Source organism: Tursiops truncatus, chromosome 3, assembly GCF_011762595.2.
Source record: "Tursiops truncatus isolate mTurTru1 chromosome 3, mTurTru1.mat.Y, whole genome shotgun sequence".
Lineage (NCBI taxonomy): Eukaryota > Metazoa > Chordata > Mammalia > Artiodactyla > Delphinidae > Tursiops > Tursiops truncatus.
In genome coordinates this window covers 14,023,033-14,039,267 of record NC_047036.1, presented here as the reverse complement: position 1 = coordinate 14,039,267, position 16,235 = coordinate 14,023,033, and the positions used below count along the sequence as shown (strand labels likewise).

The following is a 16,235-nucleotide window of genomic DNA, read 5'->3' as shown; positions in this document are numbered from 1 at the left end:
GGCTCCTTGTGCGGCCACAGGCAAATGAGTCCCCTTTTCATTTGCCATCCCCCATCCTGAAGTAAAGGCTCTCTTCTCACCTGGAAGAGAAAAGAGGTGGGGCAGGTGACGAGAGGATCAGAATTCACATCACCAGCTGTGCATATGAGAAGTGGAAAAGTGAAGAAAATGTAAGGGTCAGTATTCCAGTAAAGTGAAATTTTGTAGTTATTTATTTGTTTAAATTCTGCCTTAAGAATACCCTTGTATGACTGAAAGAGGGATGGTTCGGCGCTCGACTAACATCAAAGTGGGCAACATGCGGTGAAGGCTCACAAAGGAAACAAAGTAATGTCTTTAAAAATCCATGAAAAAAACCATAACCTGGTATATAATGTACTCTTTTTTTAAAATACATTTATTTATTTTGTTTATTTATTTTTGGTTGCGTTGGGTCTTCGCTGCCGTGCGTGGTCTTTCTCTAGTTGCGGCGAGCGGGGGCTACTCTTCGTTCCGGTGCGCAGGCTTCTCATTGTGGTGGCTTCTCGTTGCAGAGCACGGGCTCTAGGCACGTGGGCTTCAGCAGTTGTGGCACACGGGCTCAGTAGTTGTGGTGCACGGGCTTAGTTGCTCCGCGGCCTGTGGGATCTTCCCGGACCAGGGCTCGAACCCGTGTCCCCTGCATTGGTAGGCGGATTCTTTACTACTGCGCCACCAGGGAAGCCCCTATAATGTGCTCTTAGAGGCTGTGCTCATGAAAATAATGCTTACTTCAGGTGTAAAGGCTAATTTTATGAGCAGTCTACTTCTGCGTGCTTGTTCCTTCATTTTGGAGCCCAGATTTTCATGGGCAGAATGTAAACTTGCCAAAGACTCAGCAGAGGGAGATATTGGCTATAAGAAGGGAAACCTGATCCTCTAGGCACAGACCCACCCCTGGCCTGGCAGGCCAGCTCCTGGCTTCCGTCCTGCCCCTGCAGACACACTGGGCCTCCTTGGATAAGTGACTTAAGCTTTCTCTGCAGGTGTTTCCCCATTTGTCAGGTGAAGAAATTGAGCATGCTCCCTAATTCTGGTTGGAGGAAGAAGATCTGACCAAGTGAGTTAGTGTAATTTCAAAGAAATTTCAAAAGCTCTTCGAAGCAATACTCTTTCAGATTTACTGATACTCAGTTTGACCTGCCAAGGGCTTTGCTGAAGCCCTCGCTGTCCACAGCCCTTCTGAAGTAGTCATAAGTTGCCTGGGAGAATTCCCACTGTGCACTTCCTCTTAACATAGAAATTATTGGGATGTTTGATAAGGATCTGGAAAAAATATTAGCTATTAGTGAGCACAGCAGGACCAAGGCTCTCACTTTGCCAGTGTTGGGTTTGGTCAGGGAGTGAGTAGCTCCTTATAATGCGGCTTTTTTAAGATTTATAATATTCCACTCGTTTGGGGAGCTGCCTATGTGCCCCCAGAGAAGCCATGATCATGGAAATAGCCTTTTCTTAGGGAGGGTCTCATTTACTTCAGGATCACCCAGATGGATATTCAGATGCAGCTAGTTTTCCATCCTGGTCCCAACCCTGCAGCTAGTGATCTTGCCAAGTTCACTTATCTCTTGGCCTCAGTTTTCTTATCTGCTGAATGAAGAGGTGAGAGAGAATCATCTTGAATATCTCTTCCAGCCCTAAAAAGTCTATGATGTGATTTGAGGGGATTAGTGTTCCTTTCATACTGTTATCCATTTACCTTGTTGTTTGGCCAGTGCCTCTTTCAAAGTGATTTAATTCACACTAGAAAGGATGCTTCCCCAATTTTTTTCGCTGCACTTTCCATTGTGTAATTTCATTCTGATTTCTGTTGTTCACGCTGGAGATGTGAAATTAAAATATGTTTTCCTCTGATTTCTTTGACGATGATTTGGTTTGTTATTTACAGTGACTCTTGGCATCTGGTACTTGCTAGTGCCGTGTTTTTAACATTGAAAAATTCAAAACCGCCTTATTTGAAGAATAAAATACGGTGCTGGATAGGAGGGTCTTTGCAGGCAGAAGGAGGTGCTGTTTTGCTCATGTGAGGCAGGTGGGATTAGGATCTTTCCACTTACAAGGTCTCAGGTGCTGAGCTCAGAAATCTCGCCCTCATTTGGCGGTAGTTAGAAATCAACATTTCTAAATCCTAAAAATGATAAAATATGAACTCAACTACAGTACCTTGCCAAGTGGGTAAACCCTAGGCGTACAGCAAAAGAATTAACATCAGTGCAAACACTTTCCACCTTAGGAAACTAGATGTTTCTTCTTTTCTAATATACGGAAATTCTCCTTAATTACTGGTGGGAATGCAAAATGGTACAGCCACTTTAGAAGACAGTTTGGTGGTTTCTTACAAAACCAAATATATTCTTATCATACAGTCTGGCAGTCATACTCTTTGGTATTGACTCAAAGGAATGAAAACTTGGGTCTACACAAAAAAACAACACACAGATGTTTATAGCAGCTGTATTCATAATGCCGAAACTTGGAAGCCACCAAGATGTCCTTCAGTAAGTGAATGGATAACTAAACTGTGGTACATCCAGACAATAGGATATTAATCAGCATGAAAAAGAAATGAGCTATCAAGCCATGAAAAGACACGGAGAAACCTTGATCATATTACTAAGCAAAAGAAGCCAGTCTGAAAAGGCTGCATACGATATGATTCTAACTATAAGACATTCTGAAGAGGCAAAATTATGGAAACTGTAACAAGATCAGTGGTTGCCAGGGGCTCTCGAGGATGGGAGGCACGAATAGGCAGAGAACAGAGGATTTTTCGAGCAGTGAAAATAGTCTGTATGTTACTATAATGGTAGATACAGGTCATCACACTTTTGTCCAGACCCATAGAATGTACAATGCCAAGTGTGACCCCTAATGTAAACTCTGGATTTGGGGTGATTATGACGTGTCAGTGTAGGTTCATCAGTTGTAACAAATGCAGCACTCTGGTGGGGAACACTGATTAGGGAGGAGGCTGTGTGTGTATGGGGGCAGAGGGTATATGAGAAATCTCTGTGCCCTCTGTTTGATTTTGCTGGGAACCTAAAACTGCTTTAAAATAATAAAATCTATTTTTAAAAATTTAAAAAAGGAAAAAAAGAGATGAGCATTTCTCCCCCTCTTCCTCCTCCCCACCCCCCATTACAGCCTGCACAGCTGGGATTCCCAGGTCTGTCAGCCAGGCTTAATCGTTCCTCTTCCCAGCATTGCGCTAGTGGTTTGCGCTCAGGCTCAGAATGAACCAGGCCTTTTCTCTGTAGGGCTTGTTTAAGGGCCATGAAATTCACTGTTCGAAAGGTGGATGAAATCATGGACCACTCTGCCTTCATTATGCCATTGTAGAGCTTTTCCGTGAAAGAGGAGCTCCTTGAAAAGGGAACTCTGGGAACTGTTGGCAGGAATGTAAATTGGTGCAGCCGCTATGGAAAACAGTATAGAGGTTGCTCAAAAAACTAAAAATAAAACATTCAGATGGTCCAGGAATTCCACTCCTGGGTCTAGATCCAAAGGGAATGAAATCACTGTCCTGAAGAGATGTCTGCACACACCTCCCCCATATTCACTGCAGCACTGTTCACAATAGCCAAGACACGGAAACAACTCAGCGTCCGCCAGTGGATGAATTGGTAAAGAATATTGGTATATATACACAATGGAATGTTACTCAGCCATTCAAAAAAGAAGGAAATTCTACAACATGGATGAACCTGGAAGGCGTATGTTAAGTGAAATAAGTCAGACAGAGAAAGACAAATACTGTGTGATCTCCCTTTTATGTGGAATCTAAAAAAGTTGCTCATAAAGAAACAGCAGATTGGTAGTTGCCAGGGCTGGGGGTGCAAGTGAGGAGGTGTTGGTCAAAGGGCACCAACCTCCAGTTATAAGATGGATGGGTTCTGGGAAACTAAAGTGCAGCATAGTGACTCTAGCTAACAATACCATATTGTGTACTTTAAAGTTGCTAAGACAGGAGATCCGAAATGTTCTCACCACCACAATGACAAAACGGTAGTGATGTGAGGTGAAGGATGTGTAAACTATCCAGTGTGGTAATCATTTCACAATATGCACGTCTATCAGATCATCATACTGCACACCTTAAACTTACACAAGGCTATGTGTCAATTATATCTCAGTAAACACTGGAAAGGAAAGTAATTTTTTCCTCCCTATAATCCTAATGGCTTATTTCACAGACTCTGGGAAAAGTTGCTTTTGTCAGCTAAGCTTAAAGCATTTCCTCCAAAATTTAGCAGGAAGATGGTGATGTCTGTGTACAAGAAGGGTATTCACAAGTATAACGTGTTATACCTAACTAGTAAATAACAGTAACGCCAGCATCAAATTTCTGATGTCTTCAACAATAAAAATTGGATCATTTTTAATCAGATGCCATTCACATATCAGTTTTTGTACGTGGAAAGTTCATTTTGTGCAAATGTGATTCTCAGTGTGTGAGTCCTAAGAAGGGCCGCTGCTTGACCTTTCTCTTTACTAAACGGTAAGCCCCAACTCTGCAATATGAACAGGATTTATACGGAGCAGTCTGTCAACTGAACCAAATTAACATCTTCTATGGCTCCTTCCTAGTCTTGGGATGAAACCTGACCCGGGGTATCATGGCTCTTAATTCTCGTGTGACTGTGGCCCTGACTGAATAATAGCCTCTGTTAACAAAGGAGAAATTGTGCCCATTACATTTAAAAACAAAAAATTGGTTTCAGTTTGGCCTGGTTTTTCTAAGGAAGTATAAATTAGAAGAAAGTACTTTTACTTAACGTATATATCGATCATTCAAAATTTCTTTCCCTAATTCTTTAATAGTTTTGTACATTATAGTCCAGATGAAGGAGCTCTTCTCGTCGTAAATTCTGTTTTACTGTTCAGTGTCAATTTACAGAAAATACACTTCTTTCATCAACACTACAGGTTTTGGAAATTATGGCTGAGAACTCTGGGATTTAATAACAGACATCGCCAGAATCCCGATGCCTCAGACGGTGTCTTTCACAGGAAGTGGGGAGTGGCTTTCCGAGAATGTAACAGGGGCATCAGATCTACTCTGCCTTACCTTGAGCTGACTCTTGGGGTGGGCACAGCAGAGAATTAACAGACGCAGTCTTTCTAGAGCCAGCAGGAGTCAGCAGGAGTTATGGGCTTTTTGCCTGCAGCTTGGTCCAATCCTGGGACGACTCCTCTGAGCTCTCTCGCTCTCTCTCTCACCTGCTCTTAAGAGAAGCAGTTCTGTGGCCCTACTTGGTGAGATGAAATGCCCTTTTGTCTTGTCAGCTTCCAGATAATTGCCAAAGTGTTCTAACCGTTTCTATTTTTTTCTGGAGAAAAGGAGCCAGGAATTGTTGGTTGTAAAGCCCAGCCCCCAGCTTGCCCCAGCTCCTAGGCCCAGAACCAATCGGAGCATGTAGGTAAGAGCCGTCTAATTAATTAAATCCTTGAGCGCAGCACCATGCTTCCGGTAAAAGTGAGAAGTCATCTAGCGTTTGCTAACTTGTCTCCTCTGAGGAATAGGATTTAGTGTGAACACTGCGTATTCTGTATTTATGAATCGTCATCACTTATCAGAATTCCACAGACAGGATGAATCACCAAGTCAAAAGCATTAAGTAGTCACATGGCAGCTTAAAAAGTTTTCTTTCTTTCTTTGCTATTAGGCACAGCAGTAAATCCGACTCACGCATCGAAACTACTAGATTCTACAGTTTTAGTCTTTTCTAAAGTGTCTAAAGTCACCTTGTAACTTGTATTTTGGAACCTTTCTAAGAAGGCATACCATTTGCAAGCTTTATTTTTTAACTTCAGCCAGAACTGCGGTTAGGGAGCCACATCTCCGTGATTTTTAAAAGAAAGTCTTGCTATGAAGGATACATTTGATTGGATTAAATGAAAAATTCTTTTCCTCGGAAAAAAAAAATTCACTTAAATTCAGAAGATGCTGGATTTTAACACAAGCATATCTGGGCTTGGGGAGTCTTTGGCTGGAGATGCCTGGGCCAGCCTGGGGGCAAAGCACCACTTTGAAAGTCTCTACCCTGCCAACATAAAAATCCGAATAGGCCTTTTATTCCTTTTTTCAAAAATAATAATTGAGCACAATTCTGTAGTCATATATCGCACAATGGAGAGTTGAAGCCCTTTTATTCCTCTCTCTCCGGAAAGAACGGACCCATTCAGCAACTGAGAGCTGGTGAGCTCTTAGGCAGCACGGCTGCGATGTGGCTTAGAATTCTTCACCCAGATTCCAATCTGTTGTGTTCATTTTTAAAAGTTGTACTTTGACAATCAGACCAGTTGAAGACAAGTGCGGAACAAAGGACTACAAGCCGTTTTGAAAGCTGTTTGAGGCCGAAGGGGACAATTCTGCTTCTTATCTCTTCACCATCAGTGGGGTCTCTACATAAAAAGTGTTGACTTCCTAAAAATGCCTCATGCTAGAACTTTAAGGGCTGTTTTTTCCTCTCAGGAGCCCCTCAAGCTAAAAGCCCTCCCTGAAACCGACGGGCATCTTCACAACAGCAACTGATCTATTTCTTAGGCATTAAAAATAAAATGAAACAGGAAGTACAAATTATTGTGTATAAAATAAATAAGCTACAAGGATATATTGTACAACGCAGGGAATATAGCCAATATTTTCTAATAACTATAAGTGGAGTATAGCTTTAAAACACTGTGAATCACTATGTTGTACCCCCGTAACTTATATAATATTGTACATCGACTATACCTCAAGAAAATAAAGAAAGAAGATGAAACAGGAAGTACATTTCATAGCCCACTGGCTTCATTGACAAGGGAGACAAATTGTTAGACCTGTTCCTGGCTGTACATTCATTTCATGAGTAATGTGTTCTCCTTATATTCAGGCAGATTTACCAAGTCAAGACGTGGGCAGGAAACCAGAGTCAGGCTCTCAGTGAGTCTGGGAGCAGCAGCCCCTGACTTAATACTCAGGGCTCCTAAGTAAAATGCACTCAATATTATATTTTATTATAGTTTATAATTTTCGGCTTTGATAATTTGGGACATTTCTTAAAGTTAATGTAATTCCATAATCTGATTCAATAACGAGTCCAGTCAGCTTTTCTCCCCCATTATTTTAGCTCTATTTCATCTTTTCTTAATTAAAGATGTGTGTACGTCACTGTTTTCTATGGCTTCACCATGGCTGTCTACAGCCACTTCATAAGAAACAAAAATTCCAGCTTTGATCATTTAATCTGTGTTTTCAGATTCTCTTAGGCTCCTTGCTTATTAGGTTTGATTGGGTACTGGATCCTGCATTATTAAGGATTTGAGAATGTAGTTCACTTATAAATATATCAAGTAATTAAGCTAGACTAATTGTTACCTAGTAGCATTCTTGCTTCAATAAACTTAAGTTACCAAGAAGGAAGAATGGTTAGTAGTTAATATTTCTCTTAACTTTCCCTGGCCTATGCTGTGATAATTTGAACATAAATTAAGACTTCACAGGTATTTGAAACTTTTTGTCCTCTGTCCGTCTGTCTTTCTGTCTCTTTCTCTTTCTCTTTGTCTCTCTCTATTGTTCCTAAACAATATTTATAGTCATATTTGCCTAATAGCATTTAAAACATAACTTTTTTCTTGATTCTAAAAGTAATACATGCTAATTTAGAAAACTGAAAATATAGGGAACTTATTATAAAAAAGAACACTCAAGCCTTATAAACCCATCACCCAGAAATTAAACTCACTTTCGATTTTATTTTTTCCAGTCTTTTTGTAAAATTATATCTGATTTTGTTCATTCATCGTTTCAAGAAATATTTATTGCGTGCCTTTATGGCCAGTACTTCTAGGCATTAGTAGAATTAAACAAAAAGCAACAGCTCTGTCCTCCTGGAGGTCACATTGTAGTGAGTGAGCCAGAAAATAAGTTACTACAATATATAATGTTAGATGGTGAACGACGTTTAAGGGAAACTGAAGCAGGAGAGGGGATCAGGGAGTGTGAGGGTGGGAGGTGAGGGTCAAGTTGTATTAAAGTGCTCAGGAAAGCCCTCACTGAAGAAGAGTTTTGAGCTAAGACTTGAAGGAGGTGAAGCTGTGAATCATGTCTGGTTGAAGAGTTTCTAGTCAGAGGGAACAGCAAGTGCAAAGGCCCTGGGGCACAGTGATTTTTGTTTTATACTAGTAAGTTTTTTTTTTTAATGCAACTGTAGTAACTAGAATAAATGGAATATTATGTAGCTAATTAAGATCGTATTGTGAAAGTATGAAAATGGGATATGAGATATGAAACTGTATCATTTGTAAAAAAAATTGTAGATTTAAAGCATTGCAGGGAGGTATAATGCACAGTACCTTACAGTTATGTGTTGAACATATCTGGTAGCTCTTGCGAAGGGAAGACAGGTGGTTTTTGTTTTCTTGATTTTGTTTATCTTTATTAATACATTTTACTTCTATAATGGACATGCATAGCCTTTAACATGAGGAGAGACGAAAGATACTCAGTGAAAGGAGAGAGCATCCCAGCAGTCAGGGTGAGGCCTGTGACTCTGGACATGGGAGATGACACACCGCTTCAGGTATTCAGTTCACGTAAGGGCTCCGGCTCCTGAGCTGCTGACCGGAAACGGGGCTCTGGTTACGCAGATGGCACGGCCCGGGCCTTGGAAACAGGTCAGGGTCGAAGTGCAGAGAAGCAGCAGGGCTCAGAGGAGGGGCGGGAGCCTCAGGAATGCGTCAGAGGCATTACAAGGGGGCCCTGACCAGCCCAAGTGTCACTTGATACTGAGCTTCATAGGATTGGGGCAAAGAAAAAGGACTAATGTATTATTGAGTAATACATTAAAGTGATGAATTTCCAAGGTTAGGTGGTGTTCGAGGGGTGGGATAAAAGTTCCTAAACCCTTCCTTTCTGAGGCTCAGTGACAGGTACAGGTGAAGGGCCTGCGTGCATATCCTCATGATTTAGACACCCCCAGAAAGCTTATCTAAGTAAAATTTGGAAACTCGTTGTATCCTCCAGAGTGAGATTTATGTCTCTATCCTTATACTCCAAACTATAGTCTTTGGGCAATTCAAACAAGAATGAACCTGGGATGACAGTGTGTTCTCTTGTGAACACCCCATCCCTGGGTTCTGTAGGTCAGCCAGCCAGTCTTGTCTATCAGTTGTCAGTTGTCCATCGGTCAGCTGTCAGTCTATCCAACCTACCTACCTACACGTGTTCCTCAATTATCTTCTAATGATCGTATTTTATATATTGAAGAATATATGTAACATACACAGAAGTTGTAGTCATTATAATAAAACAGATAATCATGAACCTTCTCCCAAACAGGGTCGATGGTCCTGCATCTCCCTTACCTCCTCCTGCTGCCTTCCCAGGCTAAAAGCAAGCACAGTCCTGATATTTGTGTTCTTTGTTCCTTTGCTTTAAAAAAAATATGTGTGTGTGTTTGTATACACATATAAATATATGTATTTATATAAATATATAAATATATGTGTATAAATATGTGTATATGTGTATATATGTATATAAATATGTGTATGTATACATATATATTTAAATTACATATACATGTATTCCCAAATAAAAATTTCACTTTTGAGGTCTATTAAAAATGGTTCCATATTTATGTAGTCTTCTGGAACTAATATCTTACCATTAAACTTTTACAAAAAGATAAATCCACGTTGCTGTGTATAGCTGCAGTTCCTTCCTTTTTGTTGCTGTATAGTATTCCATCATGTGACTATACCACAATTGATTTATATGCTGTCTTTGCATTGGACTTAGGGACATTTTTTACCAGACTGTCCACTGCTTCTGTGAGTTTCTGAGTTTACAACAATCACAAAAAGGGAAAAGGCAAATGCCTAACCCATAAAGTGAATGGTTTTCTAAGCCAGAATACTGTATATTTGAAAGCCTGTGTAAAGACTGCATCGACACTTGGGCTCTGACAGCTGGAACGATGTCCTTGCACGCTTGGCAGTGTTCTAGGGCTGGCCGCCACTAGAGGGTGTGGGAGAGCTGGCCATCCGCCTGTTGGAGAGGCTGAGGATAACACGCCTGCTGTTGAAGCCTAGCTGCGTGGCACCAGTGAGTTTAGTACTTGCACGTTTCAGCAGGACAAAAACATCAGTGTCGCTTCAGTTACAATAAGAAAATCCAATTACAGGTTACATCTCTGTCTGTACAGGTCTGTGCCAGGTTACACACACGTTTTAACGTAGGCGGGGTGAAAAAATGAACAAGGATGAAGAGTAGTGATAGGCTGCATCAAAGGAGCATAAGACAGACTGGGTGGGGAGGAAATTCACATACAAATGGCCCAAAACGATGACAGATGACTCTGCTTCTCAGTTTAGAAACAGGCTGATGTCCGAGGCCTCCAAGAACTCAGTAGTATTTTGAGCGTATCACCCTGTTTACTGCGTATTTCTATCCAGTGTCTCAAGAAATCTTCTGAATGTTCTTTATTACGTGCTCTCCAAAGTCTCCTTCCCTTGCTGGCCCCTGACTTAGTACTTTTCCCTCTCTTGGAAATGAATGGAAACCCATGGATTTTCCCCTCCCACAGAGCTCTAAATAACCTTGAATCAGGAATCCCAGAAAATGGCTTACTTTGCGGTTTCATGGAGAGAGAACTTCTTGTGAGTTGTTCACCCCAGGCCAGCAACTGACCTGTGAAATATTGAGGGCAAAGGTCCCTGCTTGTTAGAAACGTGTAGGAAAGAAAGGGCTACCAAAGTATGTCCTAGACCAAATAATCCCCCTACCACCCACCTAAAGATGTCTGCCTCCTGACGCCCAGCACCTGTGATTATATTCCTAACATGGCAAAAGGAACTTTGCAGATGTGACTAAGCTGAGGATCTTTACGGTGGGAGTTGATCCTGGATTATCCAGATGGGCCAGTGTAATTATAAGGGTCTTTGTGGGAGGGAGGCAGGCAGGCAGGCAGAGAGGAGAGAGGATGCGGATAGCTTTGAAGGTGGAGTGTGGCCCCATGAGCCAGGGACAGGCAGCCTCTAGAAGGTGGAAAAGCCAAGGAAACAGATCTTCCCCCAGAGCTTCTAGAAAGCATGCAGCCCGGCGGACCCGTTTTAGATTCTCATCACCAGAACCGTAAAGTGATAAATCTGTGCGGTTTTAAGCCACTAATTTGATAATTCGTGTAGCAGCAATAGGAAACTCCCATAGTGTTCCTTATGATATGAAAGAACCGGCTTGGTTTGAAAATGTCGAGTGTGGGTTTACCAACTCACATCTCCACCCACTGAGGAAAGGCAGTTGGACCCCAGTATGTGGGAGAACTGCGTCCTGAAACGAGGGTTAGAGTGATGCCAGGCGAGGTGATGAAGCACCAGGAAAGGACAGGGAGCCCAGGGTGGCCTGGGGGAATATTCCCACTGGCACATTAGACAGCTTGAAAAGGAAACACGAGGTCAAGATGGTCCAAAAGAGTCCTGAAGACGCCGTACGTGGAAGCCAGGGGCAAATATTATTTCAAGGAGGAGGCTATTAACAGTTTCCAAGAGCAAATTGTATTAAAACATTTGTAGAGACCTCTGTAAATAGTTGTCCATGCTTTTGTTTATGTGCAGAGGAAGAGGAAGTCTTTGGGGGTAAAAATACGAATTCAGGGGCTTAAGGATGAGATGAGGGCTGAGAAAATGGAGGCAGGTCGTGTGAACCATGTATTAGAAAATATTAGCGGTGAATGAACGCAGAGAGATTAAACAGTGGCCAGGAAAAGCAGCAGCGTGTCTTTTGTTTTCGTTGTTTACATTTTTTTATTGTGTAAAATTTACCATGAGTGACATTTAGTACATTCCCAATGTCATGCAGCCATCACCACTGTCTAGTTCTAGAACAGTTTCGTCACCCTCAAAAGGAAACCCCATAATTACAATCTCCATAATCACTTCCCATGCTCCCCTCCCCCTAGCTCCTGGCAGCCACTAATCTGCTGCCTGTCTCTGTGGGCTTTCCCTATTCTGAATATTTCTTATAAATGGAATCATACAATATGCGGCCTTATTGTTCCTGGCTTCTTTCACTTAGCATGATGTCTTCAAGGTTCATCCATGTTGTAGCAAGTATCAGTTCCTCAGTCCTTTTCGTGGCTGAATAATATTCCGTTATTTGGACATACAGCATTTTACTTGACGGACATTTAGATTGTTTCCGCTTTTTTGGCTGTTGTGAACAGTGAACAGCTTGGTTTTCTCTTGTGTGGTTTTGTTTTCGGGATAGAAGGGTGTGACTGTGTGGGAGAAGATGGGGACACGGCAGGGCGGGACTGCTCTGGTCCATGCTGCCCGGTCGCTGGGTAGAACTTGCAGGGAGAGTCACTAGGGGGCAGGGTGATGTCCAGGGGAGAGGTGGACCTGGGCAGGTGATTCGCTTTGCTTTTCATCCCTAAATTTCCTCTGGAGAACTGAAGATGGTGTAATATAACTCAGCAAATGCTGGAATGCCTGCTGGGGAAGCTGGATTCTAGGCAGCCTCCCTGCCTCCGGCAGCGAGAGCACTGCTTCTGAAGGAGGAATCCAAGAATGTGCCCTTCACTTGTCATTTTAGTCATGTGTCCTTTAAAATTTTTTTTTGAAAGAGAAGGGACCGTACAGGAAGGAGGGGAATGGGAGGGTACCTTATGATTTAGAGGTACATCGTAAAAGGAGGAAAAAGGCCATTGTGTCGTATCCTTACTGGGGTAGATTGCATTACTCATGTGCCGTTTCAGTTTTTTTGAAGGCTATTCTTGCTTGTGCCTGTTTTTAATACCTGAACAACTGGGAGAGAGAATTTATAATCCTGCAGTCATTTGGCTTGTATTCTTAGAAAGTATTTTTAAACTCAACTTTCAGAGCCCTCCAACATCATTTAAAGCACAGGAAGTGCTTTCAGTATTCGTTTCTCCTAAAGTGCAAGTTTTAGATTTTGAATAGGATTTTTACTTCCACTGAAAACACATTTCAACATATCTTTTCCTTGGTGTTTGGGGTTTTCTTCAGGGGGAGGGGTCAGTTGTTAATCTTTATTAAAATGAGTGATATTTTCAATCATGACTCAGGAGTCATCTGCTCTGGAAAGAAAACTCACTGAGCTCCAAAGCTTATCAAGATAAACATCCCCACGTGAGACATGGATGTCTATTTTGAATAAATCACACTTCTAAATACTTTCTCTTTCCCCTGCGGCTAAATTGGAATGAAATCATCTTCCTTTAAAGGGCTTTTAATGGCTGCACCATGCTTGGAATATGTAGTGAAACCTCAGTAATTGAGAGGATTTTTAAATGAAAAAGAAATTTGTATTTTTAAATTGAGAAATGGATCTGAAATTGACTTGGGGTCACAACGGGACGGTCCCAATCGAAATCCTCAGTAAACTGGACTAGGAAAGACTGCCCCTTCTGCACACTCTTGCCCAAATGGAGGTGTTCCGTGAATACATAGGCGATTGAGTTGGACCTCTTCTGCTTCCCTAATAGAAGGGGAGACGTGACCCTGGTTGGAGGAATTTGTTTATGCTCTTTGTGTAGGGCACATAGAATGTTCGAGATCGACTTATAAGTTTGTCTCTGTTCCTTGTTCTGTTGGAAAGTCCTGTTGGAAAGTCCTCCAACAGTGAAAGAAGAATACAAGGCTTACCATAAATGAATTTTCTCCTGCTGGTTAGAATATGAGATTGATAATTTACTCAATCAATTTTAGCTAGCTAAAATCCTAGAGAAAGCTTTTCAGCATTTACTTTCTACCTTCTTATTCTTCTGTCTTTGAAAACCAGAACAGTTTTGACCAGTAATAATCTCAGGATATGAAATTGTTGGAAAACTTGACATGATGATGCCATATTTGTATGTATTCATACAGTCAGAGCTCAAGGGCGCTGGAAAACCTGCTGTTGACAGACCGGAATGTATTATATACCTTTATTTTTTATGGAAGGGTTTCATTGTACACATTGAAAGGGGAACTTGGAAGAACCAGAGATATCCTTAGGCAAAATCATCCGTCTATTTCTGTAGCCAAAATTAACACTGCTGAAGCAAGAGTTATTGTTTTGGGATCAAAAATTAAGTTCCCATTGTTGGTAACACAATCACGGTTATTATTCAAAGAAAGTTAATAGAGAGCCAGGCTCTGCGAGGGGATGGTGGAAAGTGAGTGTGGAATGCATTGAAAATGGTTCTTTTATTCTGAGGAAACCCAGTTTTCCTGTTATTTGTTGAGGAGGTCATTAACCCTCTATGCTTTCCCTCCATACAATCTCTTTCATCTCGGGCCTGACTCTGACATTCTTCACTTGAACTCCTTGTGGTATCTGTAACAGGATGAAACACTTTACAAATGTCAATCTTCTGGGTTGTGAATGGAGAAGGGGAGGTGACAGTGTCCATGGTCACCCTCTAGGTCTCCACAGGGCTGCTATTCTGGGTTCCTGCTGAAACCCTGGGGCCACTTGCCCTGTCGGTGTCTTGAACTTGAATCCAAGGCTCCATTCTCCCAACATTTAGCAGATGCCTGCTGTGTATAAGGCGTTCTGCCGGATATGCGGCATAGAACCTCCTATTCTGTCAAGATTTTATTGTATTTTCCTTGATGCTGGAACAAGGGGGAAAGTTCTCAAGACATCAGAGAGGTGGTGCAGACAATGAGAGAGTTGTGCATTGCCAGGCACGGTGGAAGCTGTGTCAGTTCACTTTTTGAATAATTCTAAAAAGAGTCTATTGCCATTTGCTCTACGTAAAGGGAGAAAGCCAGTGGCACCAGGATGGAAAAGTGGCTGTATTACGTCATCAGGAAAAGTTTTCATTGGCACGTTGTGCCTGGAGGGGAGGAGGTCTGTGGTTACATTTAGATTGATTCTGTTTTGCTCACTGAAACAGTAATTTTAAGACAAAGTAAGAAGAAGGAAAGGGAGGGATACTTGAAGAAGGCCACCAAATTTATTTCGTACACATTGATTAATATGGTATTAATTTTTATGTATACTGAATCAGCACCCTATTTTATTCCTGTTTTCCAATCACCTGTTATAATTATATATCATTTAAACTATAAAAGCATCTTTGAAGTAACATGTTGCTTCTACCAATGCATCTTTCCAAATGTTGAATGTTTCTTTATCAAGAATATGAAATTTCCAAAAAAAAAAAAAAGAGTATGAAATTTCAAGATTTCTGCCGTGGAAAAACAGAGGTATCAAAGGAAATTTTTTTTTTTTTTTTTTTTGCTGTACGCGGGCCTCTCACTGTTGTGGCCTCTCCTGCTGCGGAGCACAGGCTCCGGACGCGCAGGCTCAGCGGCCATGGCTCACGGGTCCAGCCGCTCCGCGGCATGCGGGACCCTCCCGGACTGGGGCATGAACCCGTGTCTCCTGCATCAGCAGGCGGACTGCCAACCACTGCGCCACCAGGGAAGCCCTCAAAGGAAATTTTTTAATGTTTGGTTTTTTTTTTTCCTCTTGGGATTTCAGTCATTTGACTCCCATAGCTTTGCCTTTTATGACCTGTGAAGACCAGGCTTGTTTAGATGCTCTCATTGAGGGATAAAGGTTTTTAGCTCACTGCCTGTATGATGCATTTTGTTATAATGCAGTGGTGCCTCTGGCCCAGCACTCCTCCTGGGCTCCCCCGGGGTAACGGTGACCCTAAATGACCCAGAGCAGCACGGTGGACAGCAAGAACCATGAGTCTGGAGATGCTAATTTACCTGTCTTTCCAAGGAAGCTTCTGTGCTAACAACAAACAGAAACCCCTTCATCCAGCGTTCACGAAGGAGGGATTATTTATTTGGACTCAATATCCCATGGAGGCTGAAACCAAGAAATGTAAGGAACCAGGGGTTGGAAAGTGACCAGAACAGAAGTAGCTAGAAGGTGCCCCAGGAATCAGAGGGAGCTGGTGGGAAGCTTGGAGTACAGCACAGGGCAGTGGAGGAAGGGGAAGGCCCCAGTGATTATGATGGTAAACTGTGGAGAACTCTTGTGTATTAGTGCCTTGTATTTGCCAGGCGCTGTGCTAAATGCTTTCAGCATTACCTGATTTACCTTCACGGACAATTCACGAGGCAGGAAGTATTAGCTCCGAGACAAGGACACCACAGCTTGGTTAACTAGCCTGACCACAGTGATGGAGGGAAGATTTCCACTCACATCGTCCTCCCCTCCAAAGCACTGGGTTTATCTCGACGTTCTACTGCGTCCCTTACCAAAC

General features: G+C 42.1%; 1 protein-coding gene across 4 annotated transcripts in view; it reads left to right on the top strand.

The window, feature by feature from the left end:
* RETREG1 (reticulophagy regulator 1) overlaps nucleotides 1–16,235 on the top strand; it is a 122,067-nt gene that overhangs the window by 38,965 nt on the left and 66,867 nt on the right. For 2 of the 4 annotated variants that reach the window (XM_019951111.3, XM_073802029.1), the window contains exon 4: nucleotides 63–170. The exons of the other annotated variants lie outside the window; for them this stretch is intronic. In XM_019951111.3, coding sequence (XP_019806670.2) covers nucleotides 63–170 — 108 coding nt within the window. The remainder of the gene's footprint in view (nucleotides 1–62; nucleotides 171–16,235) is intronic. 4 annotated transcript variants of the gene reach the window in all.